Source organism: Tiliqua scincoides, chromosome 3 (genome assembly GCF_035046505.1).
Source record: "Tiliqua scincoides isolate rTilSci1 chromosome 3, rTilSci1.hap2, whole genome shotgun sequence".
Classification (NCBI taxonomy): Eukaryota; Metazoa; Chordata; class Lepidosauria; order Squamata; family Scincidae; genus Tiliqua; species Tiliqua scincoides.
In genome coordinates, this window is record NC_089823.1 from 97,071,311 (window position 1) to 97,092,201 (window position 20,891).

The following is a 20,891-nucleotide window of genomic DNA, read 5'->3' on the forward strand; positions in this document are numbered from 1 at the left end:
TCCTCCCAGGTGAGATTACAAAAGCTCGGGAAGACAAAAGGCTGTTGATGGGCTTAATCCACTCTGCAGGCCCCTGAATAGGTTACTTGGATTAGTCTAATGGGGCTCTTATCACCTCCTACAGGTCAATGACTATGCTAAAATTGCCCTGGCTGGGTGGAAACTGGCCCTTCCTAGGTTCTTACCCTCCTAGTTCAGTTCTCTTAGGCTGGACTGTTTTTTAACCTCAAGTTAGTTTTTATTTGAGTTTGTCTATTTATTTATTTATTGTGGATGAGACCATGCACACAGATCCTTTCCTGCTCTGAAGCTAGGTTTTGAAAGAAAACAAGCTGCGTAAAGTTCTAATTTATGCAAAATGTTGAGAGCCTTAACCAAAGATAGAGATGCAATGCCGAAATCCTAACCAACTTTCCAGCACTGACAAAAGGGCAATGCAACTCTGAAGTAAAGGAACAAACATTTGCTTACATTGAGGAGGCCTCCATGACTGCCCCCCCCCCCCGACTGCAGGATGCAGCACATGTCCCACTGGCATAGCTATGCCAGTGCTGGAAAGTTGGTTAGGACTGCGGCCTTAGTCTTGCATGGCAAGCAAGATCACTTTTAAGATGTGTCATCACTGTGTGGAGAAACTCAGCTTTTTTATGATTTTGTAACACTAACTACTGAAACAAGGTTATTTATCCCCAAAAAAAAGACAAAAAATGTGGTAAACATTCATTATTTTCACTCTGACAAAAGTGACAAAGGGAATTACTCCTTATCACAGCAGTTGAAAAGGAACTGGAAGATGGGATTTTTTACACTTGCTTGAAACACACAGCTGCATGGGGTTTTCCCACTTGGGGCAGAACACCCAAAGCTCTGGAAGTTTCCAAAGTTGGCTCTGCACATGTAGAGAATTCCACTATGAGTGACTGCACAAAAGAATAGATAACTCTAGTACTTATTTAGATTTAAAAATCAAACTTAACCCATTTCTGCCTAGCCCACAGGTGTACACCTTTTATCCCTGTTGTGTATAGGCAACACTGGGCAGAAATGGCTTAATATTTCAACTCAACCATATATTGCCAGGCAGTCAAATTGTTAGAAGCTAGATGCAGTTTCATATTCTGAACCAAAGAAGAAGCCTTCATGTTTGGGAGGGAAGAAGGTTGTTTTTGTGTACATGCCCAAGCTCTAGCACAGACCTAAAGAGGCTCTGTATTTATAGTCTGGCTGCACATTTTTGAAGGAACAAACAATATTTGGTCTATTTGGTTATTCATCACCTATGAAAAAATTCCAAGAGACTTCCAGGGGTTGGACTAAGGGGCACCAACAAGCTTAACTCCTTACAAAAGGTGATATTATGGGATGAAATCATAGGTTGTAGATCATGGCATGCTATTTATGCATTTATATTATTATTCAAATAATGCCATCCAAGATTATGGAACTTTACACAGAATGAGAAGACAGGTCCCTGTCACAAAGAGCTCACAAGCTAAAAGAGATACAAGGGAGGGAAGCAGAGATATGCTGGGGAAGAATATGCAGATTTCATGTTTCCTTAGGCTGAATTACAGTGCAGCATAGCCTTTGAAAATGCAGTCCCAGAAGTCTAAACGGCACAAGCTTTTCAAACTATCACTTTTCTTACAACAGAAGAATTAGAGCAAAGTTTGGGACCCATCATACTTGAAATGTACCTTTAAGGTAATTGTTGTCAAATCATCATTAAGCTGGAACATAAATGCTGCTAAGATATACCTCCATATGTCTTTCAAGCTCTTTGAGTAATGTGGGATATTTATCCAGGCGCATAAAGGGTTTGCTCAGGCCCGTAGTCAACACCAGAATTCCAGGACTGTTTGCTCCTTTCACCTCCATGAATTCTCCTAGCTCTTCACTGTACATACAAAAAATAAGAACAAAATCAGCTGAATTAAGAAGCAATGATACAGGAACTCTAATTCTTCAGCAAAAGCCTAACTTTTTCCCTGAAAGCATGACAACTAGTAAAAAGAATATGAAGAGACGCATCTTTATATGAAGATTGTTAATGGAAAAGCAGATTTCCATATTCATCTCTTTGAATTTTGATTTTAAAGAGTTTACTTTAGGGCCAAGACTAGGTATTTAGTATCAAAAGAAAAGGACCTCAAGTACAGTTAAGCAAAAATGGTATTATGAATATTCGTAATAGGTGACAAAAAATATCTGTAACAAGACTTAAAGTGATCCTACGCATATTTACTCAACACTAAGTCCACACTGCTTAATAGGGTTTGCTACCCCAAAAAAACCTGCATAGGATTGCAGCTTTAGGAAACAATTTTAAAAAACTAGACGACCAAAATATCAAAAGAAGCTCTTCTCACTGCATTGAACATACTCTGATCATTAAGCCAAGTGAACAAAAGATTTCTGAACACTTTCAACAAGTAACACAAAGCACACTTTCATGAACTGTTATAAAAGCTTCATTTGTCCAGCCTCAAATCTCCCACAGCAATTTTATCCACCCTACTACAGCACAGAGAATGTCTAGCAAACATTTGCCAGATGTCCTTTCTCTTAGCTTTTCAGCATTATCATACAATATTCGTCAGAAAGGAAGTCTCACCTACTTAAACATCTGCACAATGCTACACCTAACAGTGGCATACTCTAAGTAATGGTTAAATAAACAAAATCCAAATTCCCTGTCTTTTACTGGGTGTTAGGAGACAGGAAAACCTATGGTCAGATTGTTCCCTCTAAAACTAATGGATGACATGCTTTACCATTTATTTAGAGAGTCTGGGGAAGAGTTTACATTCCATGTGATTGCACTTAGCATCTGATAACCCAGACTGCTTCAAACTAGAAGTAAATCAGGTCCATTTTACACAATTAGAATTCGAATGACTGCTCGGTTACAAACAGCAAACAGCCTTTCAAGATTATCTTTTATGGGCAATTTTTTCTCATCAATGAGATACCAGGCAGTGAGCAGAACTTATCAAGTGATCAAAGTTACTATTGTAGTACTGTCTCTGCAGGAAGTGGCCCATCATCACCATGAGACCAGAAGCAAATCACCCAACAGTGAAAGTCATAGATTGTCCTCTGTCCATTTCCACTATTTATGCAGGAAGGACAGAAGGCTAGGTCACAAGGTTGGAACTAACAGGGACACATTAAGTTGACTGAGTAAGGAACATGTGGACAGGCACTAAGAACTTTAAAGTGTGCCTGAAGATGCAACTTCTTTCTGGATCCTTTCAGAGCCCTAATACAGAATGTGCATAGGGCTTTTCCCCAAGTAGGTAAGGCAGCTAGACAGCTTCAGGCTGCCACATTGTAGCTATACCACCAGATCTGACTTTTGGCACATGTCATTACCAGTGCACTAAGAGCCATAGTGGATGTCCTGACATGAAGCACTGGGTTCCCCGCCATGGGAGACCCCTTAAACAGAGGTCATCTGAGGGGGCAGTCTCTGGCTGTTTGATGGGGTATTTAGCCCCCATGTATGCTGAGGACCACCACAAGATCCTGCTCCTTCTACTGCTCTCATCATATCTGAGCACTGGTCAGAATGAGCAATACAAGAAGTGCCATACTATAAATACTTCTGAAAGACAGTAACAGCAGAGCAGATCAGTCCTAACACAAGCCTCCACCTGTCCTCAAAACAAGCAGACAGGAGCCCTGCATAAAGAATAGCCCTGCCACTCTCTTAGCAGCATGGAATGCTTCCTGAAACCACAACCCCATACTAAAGGGAGAGAAGAGTAATTACTGGGACTAATACTCTATGTTGCTCTTACTAATACTTATCCTGAGTAGTATAAAAGGCAACCTATTCCTAGGTTACTGTATTCCTAGGTTACTGTATTCCACTACTGTACTTCACTGCCTCCGCCCCCCCCCCCCGACAAATCATGACCTGATATCTTAAGGTTCTCATCTACCAATCTCATTATTTCTTGCAAGAACTCCCTGACCTTCCTTTATAACTTCATTCAAGGCAGCTCTATAGAAAATTGCTTCCAAAAATGGGGTCACCCTTTCTATAGCAGAGAAAGGTACAATGGAAAAGGCAAATGGGATTTACGCTTACATTCTTGCAGTCAAAACAGTACAGTACAGGAATAGGTGTATGCACTCCTGCTCTCTCACTTGACCCCATTTAAGGGAAACTGAAGCAACAGTTTGTAGGAACATTATTTCCCAGTTGAAACAGAAACAAAGTTAAAAAAATCTTATGCTGCAAACACACATGGGAGTGAGTCCCATTGAACTCAATGGGGCTTACTTTCAAATATACATGCATAACACAACAGATAATCAGAAAACAATTTTTATAAAATGTTTAGGTCACAGAATAACTTATTCCATGAAAAAGTGTATTTGAAGCTGATGAACTATCTGAAAACTGTGCATTAATTAATTTCCTTAGCAAATCATTACATCTATAAAATTAATATGGTTAGTTCAGGATCATACCTCTTTATAACAATACAATAGCTCTTTTTAACATGCAGTTTTCTCTAAATGCTGCAAAGTGAATCACCTCTGTATTTAACAAAAACGATTCACAGGAAAGAAACAAATGAGATATACAAAAGACAATCATTTGGTTAAGAAACAACAACTAGGCCTCTGGTATAATAAAATTGCATTATAACTAAAATCTTAAACCTGTATCCAAAACAGATCGGCTATGCAGAATAAATGGGCATGAATGTTACTATTATGATACCAGCATACTTTAAAGAATGGTATCTAAAACAATTTTGAAATCACTACCATAAAAAAATTTCTGTTCTTAAGATAAGTTACTAAAAGAAGATTGTCCAGAAATAGGGCAGCATTAAAAAATTAGGTTCTAATTTGTCTCTAGAATGAATTCAGACCATTAATATTTTAAATACATAAAATCACTATAATTTAGGAATAATGCCCTCAACACAAAGCACCTACAACAAGCTGAACAGCTGGGGGGAGGGGGGAAGAGAGAGAGAGAGAGAGAGAGAAGTTAGCCTATCATGCACAAATGAAAAAATGAAAAACATTTAAAGCTCCAACTTACATTTCCAGTTCCTGCCTATAATAGACAGAACATGAGCTCTCACTGCTAAAAGGTCTAAAGATGTCACATAGACAGTGCATGCTGAAAACCCTCTAGCAAACACTTGGCTCACTTAATAACTCTAAGCTTCTTACAGGCTCCAATGCTGCATTTCTGGACAGAATGCCTTATTCTTGGGCTGTTGCTTCAAGTATGACATCACCCTCTATGTTAGCAGCCTTTGGGAAAGAAAGTGGAGGAGGGACAAAAGGTTCTCTGACTCAAATGCTGATCTGTATTCCATGCTCCAGTTATCTCCATTAATGTGCTTGCTTAAGCTTCACATTTTGAAATTTGACATTTAAAATGTTATAAATGCGATAAATAAGTAATCTCTAATTTAGTTGCCGTCAGAGTATCCAGCATGACATGAACTGTACAATAGAGTAGTGGTTTTAAGCCCTTCATCAATGCAGTTACTAGCTTGAAGCACATAGAATATGAGGGGTAAAAATACCCTCCTGTTTCTCTGAACACAAATTAATCCTGATGAAGTATTTAACTTGCTGCCATTCAATGCCACAGAAAATATTAATTTACATTAAAGTCATAGTTTTAAATATGTATCCATTTATTTATTTTATTTATTTATTATTAGATTTGTATTCTGCCTCTTTCCCTGAAGGGCACCCTAAATGCCCAAAGGGCATTAAATATACACACACACACACACACACACACACACACACACACACACACACACACCTGGGAGTGAACCCCACTGAATGCATGTATAGGACTGACAGGATGAAAAGGTACATAAGTACATTAAGAACATATCTACCATTAACTGCAAATTACATTTTATAGACAATGCCCACATAGATTAGACTACATGTGTAGTATCTGTGAGTATCCAAAGCTATTGGCAGGTATGTTCTGAGGGTACTTCATCTGTTTGGCTGGTACAAATGTAGTTTATAATCATAGTTAAAAGAAACAGGAGCAAACTACAGAACTGTACACTTTTTGCTACCCTCAACTATGGTCAGGGGTTGCAATATTCCAATGGTTAATGTTAAATAGTACCTTTAACATGGGATTTTTCTTGTTTTAAATCCATAGTTGAAGAGCAGCAAGGGAAGAATGGGGAATCCTACAGCCTGCTCCTGATCACTTTATCCTATTTAAGGGTCACACCCATACAAATCTTAAAACTATTTTATATATAAGAATTTGCAAAAAACAACAACAACAACAACTATGAGTGGCAGATGTTAATCTTAGAAAAAAGTTTCTTTTGTCTCACATGCAAGAAGAAATACCTCTTCCAAGATGGTACCTGCTGTAACACATAGTGAACTATCTAACAAAAAACAAAGAAATGTGGCACAAATTTACATATGAATAAAACAATGCAACTGATTAATCATCAAGATTTATTTAATCAGGTGATAGCTCTACTGGAATTTAAATCAAAAGAGGGCAAGGAATCCCCAAACTGAGAAATAGTTCAAATTAATCTATTACATACAGCCATATACGCAGCTTGTTACCTCAGAACAAGCAATGGGGGGAGGGGGAAGAGACAAAAATGTTCATATTCTTTCCAAGCCAAGCCTTAAAGATTCCAGTTCTGTGACTGAATAAACAAAACTATTCCTCAACTATAAACTGGTAGAGCCATTAAGCATGCATGACTGGGGGAGCCTAGCCTCTATAGTCAATTATATTCAAATCACAGTCATATTTATCCAAGTCTAAAGCAGGCTGACCTGGTGTAACCATTAAGAACAACACAGAATGAAACTTGAACCTACAAACCTTGCCTAAGGCACTCAATCACTGCAAGTCTTTTGAAAACAGAGAAGGCAAAAATTCTATTAAAAAGTGCAGGCTTTCTGCTCAGCATCAGAGTCTTGAAAATGCATGAAGGAAGGTAATTTAAGAGAGTTTTACTTCTTTGTCTCCAACTACAAAGAATGCAGGTGTAAACTCCCAGAAGTGATAAAGAATGCATTTTGACCCAATAAGTCAGGAATGTTTTGAAAGAATTATTTTATAACTACCTTTGAATGATTCTTCTTGGCTTAGAAGAAAACCCTACCCAATTTTCAACAGCTCAAACAAAAAATTTGCTTGAATTTTAATTATAATTCAGTATGCAAATATTTTATCACCAAAAAGAAAAATCTTGGTTCTGTTTTGGTTAACAAAATAGTACATTGCCTTGTAATGTTGCATATTGTACCTTGAAAATATTCTCTCATGTTTATAGTAGCAAGTTTAAACACACACACACACTTTTGATAAATTGTACATTTGAGATGCAACTGTTAGAAAGAACTCACAAACTAGTTCCTTGTGATCAAAGGGACTTTGGATTAAAACACATTGAACCCTGCTTGTCACATGGTAAATCCCCTTTGAAAGTGAGAGGAACCTCAAAAGGCAGTTTGAAATATTGCATGGAGGTCAAAATCCCCACTGAGCATAGTTAATTCCTTAGGCAGTCCTATCTCTCATTGAACAATAAAATTAAGAGACAAGAGCAACCACTTGCTACAGTCATAAACACACCAATAAATTCTGTCAAAGGCTTGCATTAAAAAACATTTTGCGATACTTCCTAGAAGTTGTTAGATTTGGTGTCATTTGGAGTTCCTTCAACAGGGATTTAGAAAATTTTACTATGCCATTTTGTCTCAGCTAGGCAACACAGTTTTCAAGTCATAGCTTCAAACACCAACCTGCAGGCCGGATCAGGGGTTTGGAAAAAGCCCGCCGCGACACTGCGTTTCTTTCAAGTTGATCTGAGCACAAGGAGGAGTGCTCTGCCGCACAGTGTTCTGGGATGCTGGGCAATAGATGCAACTGCTCAGAGCTGTGCCCAGATCAACTTGAAAGAAACACAGCGATGTGGCAGAACGGTAAGCATCACTCAGGAAAGGGAGGGCTTTTTTGGGACACAGTGGTCCCACTGCTGTAAAGTATACTGTAGACTAAATGGCAATTAATGGTTTCTCAGTTAAGAAATCACATAGTGAAATTTTCATAACCATGGTTGAAGCTTGAATATAATGTCAATGAGACTGAGCTTCAGAGTCTTTTCAGTGATGGCCTTGACTTTTTCCTCAGCTAGGAGAGAAGTTCATTACAGCTTACAAGTCACAGTAGGTATGTGCAAGCTCTTGGTTTTAGAGGCAGGCTTCCTCCAATTGCCAGATGCAGGGGAGGGCACCAGGACGCAGGTTGTGTCTGTTGTCTGGTGTGCTCCCTGGGGCATTTGGTGGGCCACTGTGAGATGCAGGAAGCTGGACAAGTTGGGCCTTTGGCCTGATCCAGCAGGGCTCTTCTTATGTTCTTAAGAAATAGACAAGAGGGGAGGCAGAACTATATGAGCTAAAGTCCACATCAGGCACACTTGCATACTGTAAAAACCACGGTTGGCATTAAGCCATGACTTGACACTATATCCAAAGCACGTCTAGTACTACTGAAATCCATAGTCTTCAGTGTTGCACCTTTTCAAAGACATCCTTCAGTCTCGGAAGACTATCGTATCATGCTCTGAATGGTGGTTCTGGAACAGCGTCTAGTGTGGCTGAAAAGGCCAATTCGGAAGTGACCATCCCATCCACACTGAGAGCAAACGTAGTCTGTCCCTGGTCTGTCTCCCTGGCTATGGGCCTTCCTTCTTTGCCTCTTTGCCTCAGTCTGTTGGGCAAGTGTCTCTTCAAACTGGGAAAGGCCATGCTGCACAGCCTGTCTCCAAGCAGGACACTCAGAGGCCAAGGTTTCCCATCTGTTGAGGTCCATTCCAAAGGCATTCAGATACCTCACGCAGATATCCTTGTAATGCAGCTGTGGTCTACCTGCAGTGCGCTTTCCCTGCAAGAGTTCTCCATAGAGAAGATCCTTTGGGATCCGGCCATCATTCTCATGACATGACCAAGCCAGTGCAGGCATCTCTTTTAGTAGTGTATACATGCTAGAGATTCCAGCTCGTTCCAGGACTGTGTTGTTTGGACCTTTGTCCTGCCAGGTGATGCCGAGGATGCATAGGAGGCAGCGCATGTGGAAAGCGTTTCCGCTTCCCCTCCAATTGTGTGCGAAGAGTCCAGGACTCACAGCAGTACAGAAGTGTACTCAAGACATAAGCTCTGTAGACCTGGATCTTGGTATGTTCCGTCAGCTTCTTGTTGGACCAGACTCTCTTTGTAAGTCTGGTAAAACTGGTAGCTGCTTTACTGATGCGTTTGTTTAGCTCAGTGTCGAGAGAAAGAGTGTCAAAGATAGTTGAGCCAAGGTACGCAAAGTCATGGACAACCTCCAGTTCACGAGCAGAGATTGCAATGCAGGGAGGTGAGCCCACATCCTGAACCATGATCTGTGTTTTCTTCAGGCTGATTGTCAGTCCAAAGTCTTGGCAGGCCTTGCTAAAACGATTCATGAGCTGCTGAAGATCTTTGGCAGAGTGAGCGGCGACAGCTGCGTCATCGGCAAAGAGGAAGCCACGCAGACATTTCAGCTGGACTTTGCTCTCAGACTGGAGAGGTTGAAGAGCTTTCCGTCTGATCTGGTCCGGAAATGGATGCCTTCTGTTGCAGTTCCAAAGGCATGCTTCAGCAGGACAGCGAAGAAAATCCCAAACAAGGTAGGCGCAAGAACACAGCCCTGCTTCACTCTGCTTCAGATGTCAAAGGGGTCTGATGTTGAGCCATCAAAGACTACAGTGCCCTTCATGTCCATGGAAAGACCTGATGATGCTGAGGAGCCTGGGTGGACATCCGATCTTGGGGAGAATCTTGAAATGGTTGTCCCTGCTGGCCAGGTTGAAAGCTTTCGTGAGGTCTATGAAGGCTATAGAGTGGCTGTCGTTCCTTGCATTTCTCCAGCAGTTGCCTAAAAGAGAATACCATCTCAGTGGTGAACCCGTTGGTTCAGAATCCATACTGCGATTCTGGATAGACACTCTCTGCAAGTACCTGGAGCCTCTTCAGTGTAACTTGGGCAAACAGCTTCCCTACAATGCTAACGAGAGAGATGTGTGGTAGTTATTGCAGTCACCGTAGCCTTTGTTCTCGTACAGTGTGACTATGTTTGCATCCCTCATGTTCTGGGGTACTCCACCTTCTCTCCAGCAGAGACAGAGGATTTCATGCAACTCAGTGTCGATGATCCCTTTGCAACGCTTTAGGACTTCAGCAGGGATGCCGCCTTTCCCAGGTGCCTTGCCAGAGGCAAGGGAGTCCAGGGCCACATTAAGTTCTGCTAGGGTTGGTTCACTGTCAGGCTCCTCCAACACAGGTAGGCACTCAATGTTGAGCAGCGCTTCTTCAGTTACTACATTTTCTCTAGAAAATAGCCCAGAGTAGTGCTGCACCCAGCATCCCATCTGCTGCGCCTGGTCCTGGATGACCTCGCCTGTGGCAGACTTCAGAGGGGCAGTTTTCTTCTGTGTTGGACCTAGGGCCTGCTTGATACCATCATACATCCCCTTGATGTCGCCCATGTCAGCTGCTATCTGTATTTGGGAACAGAGTTGGAGCCAGTAGTCATTAGCACATCTCCTGGCAGTCTGCTGGACTTTGACGGACTTTGCAGCTCAGAGGACCTGCAGGTTGCGCTCACTGGGACAGGCTTTGTATGCTGCTTGAGCTCTCCTCTTTTCCTCAATGACTGGTGTCAACTCCTCAGAGTGGGCTTCAAACCAGTCTGCCGTCTTGTTGGTCTTCTTGCCAAATACGGACAAGACCATGTTGTAAACAGCATTCTTGAAATGTTCCCATCTGTTGGATGCGTTTGAGTCGGCCAGGCCTGGAAGAGATTCCTCAAGCGCTCATGCAAATTCCTCCACTTTTCCCTGATTGCAGGTCTTGCTGGTGTCAATGCAAAGTCTTCCTTCCTTTTTCGTGTGATACAGTCTCTTTGTTCGCAGTTTCAATCTGTTGCACACCAGGGAGTGGTCAGTGTCGCAGACAGTGCCCTGATAACTGCATGTGATCTTGATGCTGGGAAGGCTGGAGCATCAGGTAAAAGTCAGATTGAGCTGGTGCCAGTGCTTTGATCTTGGGTGTCTCCAAGACACTCTATGTTGGGGCTTCGTGCTGAAGAACGTGTTGCTGACGCAGAGACTGTGATGACAGCAAAACTCTAGCAAGCATTGGCCATTTTCATTCGTCTTCCCAGTGCCGAACCGACCTAAGCAAGTGGGCCATGAACTGTGATCAGCACCAACTCTAGCATTGAAATGAACAATGGCTCTTTCTCGGAGATTTTCTTATAAGTGGTGGCCAGGCCGTCACAGAATTTGTCTTTAGCTTCTGCTGGAGATGACAGAGTTGGTGCATATGCACTGATGAGAGTGACCAGTCCTGCTGATGAGTGGAGCTGCACCTTCTATCACACCGCTAATTGTACAGGCATACCCCTGTAACCATGGGGGATAGGCTCCTGCTGCTGCTACCATGGATAGCAGCAAACCCTACTCATATTTCCTCCCCCACAGCAATTATGATGCAAAAAATTACCTCTTTGCAAATTTAACTTTTTCTTCATTTTGCTTTGGAACATGAAACAGAAAAAAACTAGACTTGTACTGCTAAAGGTCACTACAGGAGGTGATTATGAGAATACTAACAGGAAGTGGACAGATTACTTCCTGAGCGTTCCCACAATCATCTCCTGTAACATCCTCTAGCAGTGTGAGTCTAGGCTCTCATCATTTACTTCCTGCGCCAAAGCAAAATTTTTAAAAAGCTGCTTTTTACAAAGCATTTGTACAGGGAAGTGAGTCACAACTGCAATGGGGGGGGAATTTGAGAACTGCAGATAATTGAAACCATGGATATGGGAGCTGCAGATACCAGGGGTGGTGTGGGTGCCTGTACTTTTGTCACAAGTGAAACAACAGATCTGACTGCAAACCAGGGTGACCAGATGTCCTTTCTCCAGGACATGTTCTCTTTTTTAGCTTTGTGTCCTGGAAAATAACTTAGATGTCCTTTTTGTGTTTAACCACATGAAATCCATATAAGAGTGTTTTTAGCTTTTATTTTCTCATGTCCTGTATTTTTCTTGGATGTCCTACATTTTGGGGTGCCTGGTCCTCTTTGGTGGTTACAACATCTGGTCACCCTGCTGCAAACACAATTTTGCATACTAATTGAGGTGAGGAAAAAAACCCAACAAATCGATTATAAGCTTGGTGCTCTGCATTTTCTCTCTGCTGTATTAATACTAAATGTACTTACCTGTGTTCTGTGAGAACTGTTACTGCTGATGGATGATTGGCACAGTACACAAGGTATAAATTTTTCATTTGTGGCATCAGATTTAGAAAGCAACCACCAACCCTCTGCTGAGCTTCAGGCAACCTGAAAAAGCAATGCCAATGTAATGTTTGAAGTTTTCTAAACTTAAGACACAATGCACCCCAAATTCACCAACAGGCAACATTTGTCTTTGTTTGCAACCTCAAAGCCAAGTCGAAGTTGTTAATTATGAGAAAACAGTAAAAACTGAAATCTTTCTGTCCAGTGTTTGAGAATGCAGAAGAGCTAAAGTTTCAAAATAGCATTTTTACACTAATGTAAAATACCATATTTTAGCTTAACTCGTATATATTCCTTAGTAAGTTTTAAAAGCCTAGACTGTACCCATTCACAGGGGCCACAGAAACACCAACTGACTTGTGAGGAGGAGATGGGGGGGAAGCATGCAAGACATATCCCACCCACTCTATAATCTGGTTCTGTTGTGATGATCTCCAATTATTTGATTGTATGTAAGTTGCTCCTGGGGCCTTGTTGGCAGAAGGCCAGACACAAATGCTTTAAATAAATTCATATTCCAGTATATTTGATAATTCTTAGTGTGCTGAAATTACATTGTATTGGCAACCTTCAGTCTCGAAAGACTATGGTATCGCGCTCTGAAAGGTGGTTCTGGCACAGCGTCTAGTGTGGCTGAAAAGGCCAGTTCGGGAGTGACAATCCCTTCCACACCGGGAGCAAGTGCAGTCTGTCCCTGGTCTGTCTCCCTGGCTATGGGCCTTCCTTCTTTGCCTCTTTGCCTCAGACTGCTGGCAAAGTGTCTCTTCAAACTGGGAAAGGCCATGCTGCACAGCCTGCCTCCAAGCGGACGGCTCAGAGGCCAGGGTTTCCCACTTGTTGAGGTCCATCCCTAAGGCCTTCAGATCCCTCCTGCAGATGTCCTTGTATCGCAGCTGTGGTCTACCTGTAGGGCGCTTTCCTTGCACGAGTCAATTATCGTGTCAATTATTGCTAATTGATTGAAACATTGTAGTGTCCTGTATTTTAATAGTGATGTTATGAAATTCCTTTGTTGTGATGGCCCATTGCTAATGCAACAAAGGAAAATAAAAAATGCAAAACATCTACTAGGTCTTATAATGCTACACCCAGTTATGTCAGCTGAGGTCAGGGGGCTTAAGAGTGCTTGTGTTCAGGACTTACAACATAAAGAATAGTATAGGTAGTAAAAATAAAATTAATGAACTTCCACCTTTACTAACAAATTATAATTTCCCCATGGCTTTCTAACTCAATGACATGCTTCAATCAGCACTCCACAGATTGCAGACAGGAAGTGCAGGCAAGTAATTCTTCTCAACTGTTCTCATTCTGACATTCATTATTAAGAGCTGTAGAAGATGTTATGTAAAACTGGTCCTTAACCAGGTTTTAAGGAATCAAGAAAAGGCAGTAAGATAACATGCTCATCTCATCCCTGTCACTCCCCATTTCCCTTCTGCATGGGCCTGGATTCTAAGAGCTATGTTCACAATACTCCCAGGTTTGTTGCTCAGACACAACACATTATGAGGGGTGGGAGGAATTAAAGTATGAGAAGGTTAAAAGTAGAGAGCCAAGCCCCCTCCCCTGAGCCTAGTACAGTAAATCTAGTTTATAGGCCAGCATTACATTGCAGCATTCTATCTACATAAAATTAAGATTTTATTGCTTCCAAAATAATCATGTTGTCTTATCAACTTCTACATTGAAGTTTACTACAATGCCTTGTAGTAAATGCAATGTACCCTTTACTACATTGCCTAAAGCAGGTAGTTTGTTATACTATGAGTTCCCAGAACTCATGTGGATGGCAAAAATCACATTAAAGCAAATCCATTTAAAAAACAATGTCCCTTTGCCATGCAATTTAAATGCATTTAATTTAATTTAATGCATTTAATTTTATTGCTTCCAAAATAATCATGTTGTCTTATCAACTTCTACATTGAAGTTTACTACAATGCCTTGTAGTAAATGCAATGTACCCTTTACTACATTGCCTAAAGCAGGTAGTTTGTTATACTATGAGTTCCCAGAACTCATGTGGATGGCAAAAATCGCATTAAAGCAAATCCATTTAAAAAACAATGTCCCTTTGCCATGCAATTTAAAAACAGCCCTGCTGAACTTTCTGATTTAAGATGGAGTCATTAAACAGACAATCCATCAATCAGTCTCTCTCCAGGCAATTAGAAAGGCTTCACTGCAAACCAGTGAACCTTCCGTTCACCCAGAGCAAAGTGAATTTCTTTCATGTGCTCAGAAGGAAGGATCATTGGAGTGAAGCCATTCTAAGTGCCTGGAAAGAGAATGATTGATGAATTGTCAGCCAGCTGCCCTATCGCATTAATGAGGCTATTGTTAAACGACTGTTTTCCTTTAATTTAAAGGGCCCTTCTCATTGCATTGAGATAGAAAAATCCATGGATAATTAGGTTATACATGCAATCGCTTACATGACTCTCTCTCTACAACAGTAAGAAAAGCAGTTTTTTTTAAACTGTGATTTTAAAGGGAAGCATTTTTCCCCTTCTCCAGTGATAGCACATTCCTTCTCATTTGCAGGGACCATTCGTGCAGAGTCAAATCCATGGATAACAAGGTTGGACCTGTATTTTTGCATATTGTTTTCTGGAACAAATATTCCAGCTAAATGGTCATACTTTTACAGTTACAATTAACCAGCAAGAATTATACATTTAAATTGGCATACGTGAACGAAATTCAAATTGTTTTAGATGTCAGGTAAAATTTCAGAAAGTTAAATGTACTGATTTGCTAGTTTGTGCAGTACTTACTTGGTGCATTCTTCTAAAGACTGTACAAGCATTTGCTGAAAAGAACTGATTTCCTCTAGATTTCCCATTAAATATGAAGTATCTGTGGAGTTTAACCTAGAGCCAAGAAAATTAAGAATAAGCTCTTGTACAAAAATAAATCCCATAATTTGTAATGTTGCTTAAAGTAACAAATTAGCTTCTGTTTGGAAGGCTACGACTTCTCTCCTCTCTCATGTACCCCAAGTCATCCTTTCGGTTTCCCATTTGATCTTGGGAATCTGGGAAGGAAAGAAAATAAGAGTGCACTTCCAAATACACGCTGTGAAGCATACTCTCAGTACACTCAGGAAACTCATTGGCTGCTTCTTCCCTGATGAACTTCACATGTAAATTGAGTAAGCACTTGATCATTCCCCAAAATTCTTTGCAACACATCATTGTGTTAGATAGTATGTTCTGGTGAATTCTTCTCATTCGCATTAGAAACCAACCTCAGCAGGAGAAACCAGTGAAGTTCCACAAGTTAACAAAGGGGACTGGAGGCTATGACAACTGGACAATGTTGCCATAGTTGTCAGAGAACTGAGAAGGAGAACAATCTCCTCAGTCCACAGTGGCAGCCCAGTCATATATACCCATCTTAATGATACTCTTCACTAATCACATACAGTATTTCTAAGAAATACTTTTTTACCTGTAAGCTCCTAGGAACCTCTGGCTGTGAAGTCACAGAATATTCAAGAACTTTGTGACCATCTTATAATTGCTAAAAGGGAAAGATCAGGGCCAATTATTACAAACCATTCTACTTTCCATATATATCTGCACTGTAGCACCAGACAATTCCTAGGACTGAGTCAGCACATGTAACCTTAAAAAAAAATCTATGTACCTGCTTAGAGTGACAGCGTGCAGAAATACTTCAATGAAAAAACTACTTACTTTTCACTAGCTTGTAAGGGTCGCAGGTAGTTAGAAAGCATGGTCTGTAGTTCCTTAGCATATTCATTTTCTGTTTCTAGAATATTTTGTAGCACCTACAGTAAGAAAATTGCAAGTTTTGATGTGATGTACAACTACAATAAAAAAAGAAAACATCAAATAACACTTTTCTTTTTTTTTAAAGGTTTTTCTCCTCTGCTGTAACGGGGTTGGAGGTACAGCCTCAATGCTGGTAATTCCGTCCTTTCTGTTCATCTGCCTCTGCACCAGGACCAAAATTAGCAGATTCTGTTATCACCACCATGACAAACATAGGCAGAACAAGTCTGTTCTCAGGCACTTGTCTTCCAGTTATGGGCAGAACTCCCCCAAAACTTAAGACTGTAGTGGGGGGAGCAAGGGTCTGGCTGAGTTCAACCAGCAACAGACAAATGAAGAATTAACACACAGAAAGAGTTGATTAAAACACCAAGAAGGGGGAAGTAAATACAAAGGAAGAAAAAAAAACAGATCAAGAAGTCTTACAAGTGCTCAGATGCAGATTTTAGCAAAAATACCAACAGGCAGTTACAGATAAACTTAAAAGCAAACTAACTTTCTGCCTCCCTGTGAGGGAGGCAGCCATGGAGGCTTCATTTCTTTGTTTACCTCAGGGTTGCATTAGTACTGGAAAGTTGGATACAATTGGGTCCTTAGTTACCTCACATATAGATCACTACAATGAGCTCCAAGTGGGACTGCTCATGAAAATCCTCTGGAAACATCAGCTGGTGCAAAATTCAGCCGCACAAGCTAAATTTTGAAGGGCACGCATTCATATAAGACCTCATTGTTATTGCAGTTGTGTTAACTACCAGTACGCTTCTGGGTACAATTTAAAATGCTAGTTAGTGCCTATAAAACTTACATGGCTAAAAAATTGTATTTTTATATTATATTTTTATTTTATATTAGCACCACCATCTGCCCACATAAGATCCTGTAAGATTTTTTAGGGAGACCCACCTCTTCCATCTTCCTCTAATTATTACATATTATATTAACCTCATATTACAAGTTGATGGTAATCTGTAATATGGTTACCTTGATGGTCTTACCCCAACCTGTGAACGCCCTGTCCTGTGAAGTGTGACAGGTTCCCTTGCTGTCTATCTTCTGCCATCAACTGACAACCTTCCTTTCTCAGCAAACTTTTACAGTTATAAATTCTGTTATAAATTCTGTATATGGTTCAGCCTCACCCGGATTTTTTTTTAAGTTTCAGTTGCTGCTACAGTTTATCATTTTATTGTAATGTTTTTAATTATATCCATTTTAAGTTTCCCTGGGTCTTGGCAGAAAAGCAAAATATAGTTTTACAATACAAATATGATGCACGCTAAACATTCCCATTACGTTAGAATGCATTGGACGAGTCATTTCACTCACTGCTGCACTTTGCAGTCTGTTGGGATATAAAACAGTTATTCAAGTCTATATGCAAACCTGATTAAACAACAGACATGCTGAACTATTTAAAATGGAGAATTCACTGCTTCTTTCATTAGTGTTTCTGAATGGTTTTATTCCCTTGAATAGGCCTATTCAATTGAAGAGGAGGGGCCAAAGGAGACCATTTCTGAGTTCATTCTTTTGTTGGTAACTTGACTCCTGTCCCAAAGATTAAAGTGTCTCCATTCTACAAGTAGTATTACAAAGGACAAATGTCACAAAGAAGTGGAAGCTGTTAATTAGCCAGTTACAAAATACAATACCACACTAGCAAGCACGAAGCAGAAAGATTAATAAATTATAATCTTGCAAAGGAAGAAGAAATTATAAGACATCAGCAGGCCACAACACTATTGCATACAAAGCCAGGCAGTATACAAAAAAGAAATTCCTGCAATTACAACACGAAATCAGCAACTGGCAAAAATTTGCATAGGAGACAGGGAGGTGGAAGAGCTGAAGAGTCCTGCAGAACCATTTTGTAAGGCTTCTAACTATTTCACTGGCAGAAATATAGTAGTAATTTGCATTGGGGCAGAGTCATTCTGAAATAAGCCAGTGATATATTTTCATCATCACATCTCTGAAAAGACTGATAACTAAATTTTTTTACTTAGCTGATAGAAGAACTTTCAATACTATAAAAAGACAGCAAATGATCTTAATTTTAGACTACAAATATAGTAATTCTACTAAACAAAGGGATATATACACACACACACACACACACACACACACACACAAAACATAAGTAAACAAGTTCATAACATTTTTAAATTTACCACTAATTACTAAAATGACCATTTCAACCTACAACAAACAGAATTTCTACAGACAAGCACATATTCAAGGTTCAAAAATATTTCCCTTTCCCTTTATGTTTCCTGCATTCATAAAACTCTCATGGTAAAAGCATATTTTAACTTTCAAGATTCATACACAGTGATTTTAGAGACCTTTAAATTCTCATAATTTCTCTGCACCTCACTGTCTTCAGCATCACTTACCTACCTCTGATGAAGGAGAAGTTGTTAATCTCATGTGTTTACAGTTTTTTGGAGGTCACAAAACATGAAATTAAACACTTTACTTCCAACACTGCTGAACTTTACAATTCCTAATCTCACCATCATGGTTCTCTGCTCTAATAATCACCTTTCTCCTCTTTCCTGCTTTCTGCATGTTCCCCATGCTGCAAGACCCTATAAAATGTCAAAGACTTTGTTCCTAAAACTCGATCAAATTAACTGAAACTAGGTACCAAATGGAGATTGCTCTCACTGACATGGTAACCTTCTACAGTCCACAGCACAAATGAAAAGCCCAGAAGCACTGAATTGATGCACTGTGAGCTATTCCTTAGTCACAAGGCACAGGAAAAAAATAAAATAAATCAAGTATGCCTAACAGTTCACTCACATAAAGCCCACAGTGATCTCCCTAAAGCAAGAACCTAGAGCCCAGCTTTTTAAAAAATAACCAACTTTTGGGGCTTTTCTAGTATAAGGTAAGGAACATGACGACCACTTCTCTCTCACATACACACATGCTTTTCTTGCACAAAAAAGTATTCCATCATATTACTGTTACTGTTCAATATTTTGACATAATAGATACTTGGATCCAAAGAACAATGAATGGAAGGAGAAAATGTATTAATGCTCTCCCATGAACATTTGCACAAGTGCTAGTAGAAGACTTCCCACCAACAGTGTTACAGTAAAAGGAACATGGTAAGATACAGACTGAAGCATATAAACTTTGATAGAGGCATGAAAAGGTTTTGAAATGAGGTTTTGCAAAATGAAAAAAAACTCTTCTGAATTTCAGGCCACTTTTATTGCAATACAGTCTTTCACTGTGGGGAGCAGTTTTCTGCTAGTGGAAGGATACATTTGGATTCAGTAAAAGATAATTTACACATTATGGTTAACACCGCTTTCCAGCAAACAGAATAAGTAAGCCACTAGAGATAAGCAGTCAAACACTCATAATGTTTAAAAAAAGATAATACAAAGTTTTAAAATAAACACAAGGTGTTAAAAATGATGATTACATTTAAATCATACAGATAAGGGCTTAAAAATTTAGATAGCTGTAAGTCAGACCCCAGAATGACACGGCTTTCACAGTTAGCCAGTCAGTTGATCATTTCAGGAGTTTCTCCATCAGGCAATAGTTCACATTCAAAGCTTCAGCAATCCATAGTATACAAGGCAATTTTTAAAAACAGTTTCCAGAAATAGATAAAATGCATGACTTCTTGAAATTTTGCAAGAGATATAATTGATTTCAGACTCTGAAGCTTATAAATGAAAACTTCCTCTAGTAAAACCCTTCATCCATATAGATCCATATATTTCAGTGATAGATAAGTCTTACAAACCACATCACCCTCACTAAAAGAGCATGCAGATTGTGACATAAGCATGTATAGATGTACATTTATAGATGTACTGGTATATTTTACAATGTATAAAAATTGTTACCATTGGGTTTATGCATGCAAAGTGCCAGGTCTCCTCATTTTGATTGATTTTTAGTATCATCTTTCCCAGTTCAATATTTCTGTCCAAATTTCTTAAGTTTGTACAAAATGTGACCCTCCAACCCATGTATGGTGGTATACCAGCAATTCAATAACCTTCCAATTCGCCTCATTTTTGTATTCCCAGGGAGGCAGCAAGGAGGATGCCATAATAAACAACTGGTGAGCTGCACAAAGTTTTGCAGATCACAAGTTGTACAAGCCTGGCATAAGATTCCTGCAGATGAACATACTTTGCAAAAACAATAATGTCATTTTTGGTAACAAAAAATATTTACTGCACTGGGAAGATCTTAAGAAAGCAACTGAAAGAGTGCACATCAGAAAAAAGTCACTCACCACATTGTAATAGCTTTTGCTAATAGCAGATGTGTCAAATCCTTTTGGTGGACTCTTCAGAGACCCTGATTTGGGGGAAACAGGTTTTTCTGAAATATAAAATGTTGGAGTAGTAAGATGTAGTTTCACAGCTCAAACACTAGAGGTCAAACACACTGCTCTTCTTAAAACAGTTATAATGAGATTCAGGACTATTTATTTATAAGAACAAAGGGTTCTGTCAAGTTAGCCATTTAAGGATACATTTTCAAAATCACAAGTTAAAAGGACAAATATGACTGTAGCAGGTTCCCTGTGAAGAAACACAAGATGTTAAATATATCCCTTTATGGAATATGGAAAATACAAGAATTGTACAACTTCCAAAGAAGTTTCACAGAATTCATAGCTGATGGAAGCAGAAAGGAAATAAAAACTTGACTGTT

The 20,891-nt window shown here is 39.8% G+C and overlaps 1 protein-coding gene across 6 annotated transcripts in view; it reads right to left on the reverse strand.

Moving 5' to 3' along the window:
- Positions 1–20,891, reverse strand: part of ARHGEF7 (Rho guanine nucleotide exchange factor 7) — a 108,332-nt gene that overhangs the window by 52,036 nt on the left and 35,405 nt on the right. For all 6 annotated transcript variants that reach the window (XM_066620199.1, XM_066620205.1, XM_066620202.1 and 3 more), the window contains 5 exons: positions 20,467–20,555; positions 16,089–16,183; positions 15,165–15,260; positions 12,304–12,426; positions 1,759–1,897 (listed from right to left, as the gene is read on the reverse strand). In XM_066620199.1, coding sequence (XP_066476296.1) covers positions 1,759–1,897; positions 12,304–12,426; positions 15,165–15,260; positions 16,089–16,183; positions 20,467–20,555 — 542 coding nt within the window. The remainder of the gene's footprint in view (positions 1–1,758; positions 1,898–12,303; positions 12,427–15,164; positions 15,261–16,088; positions 16,184–20,466; positions 20,556–20,891) is intronic.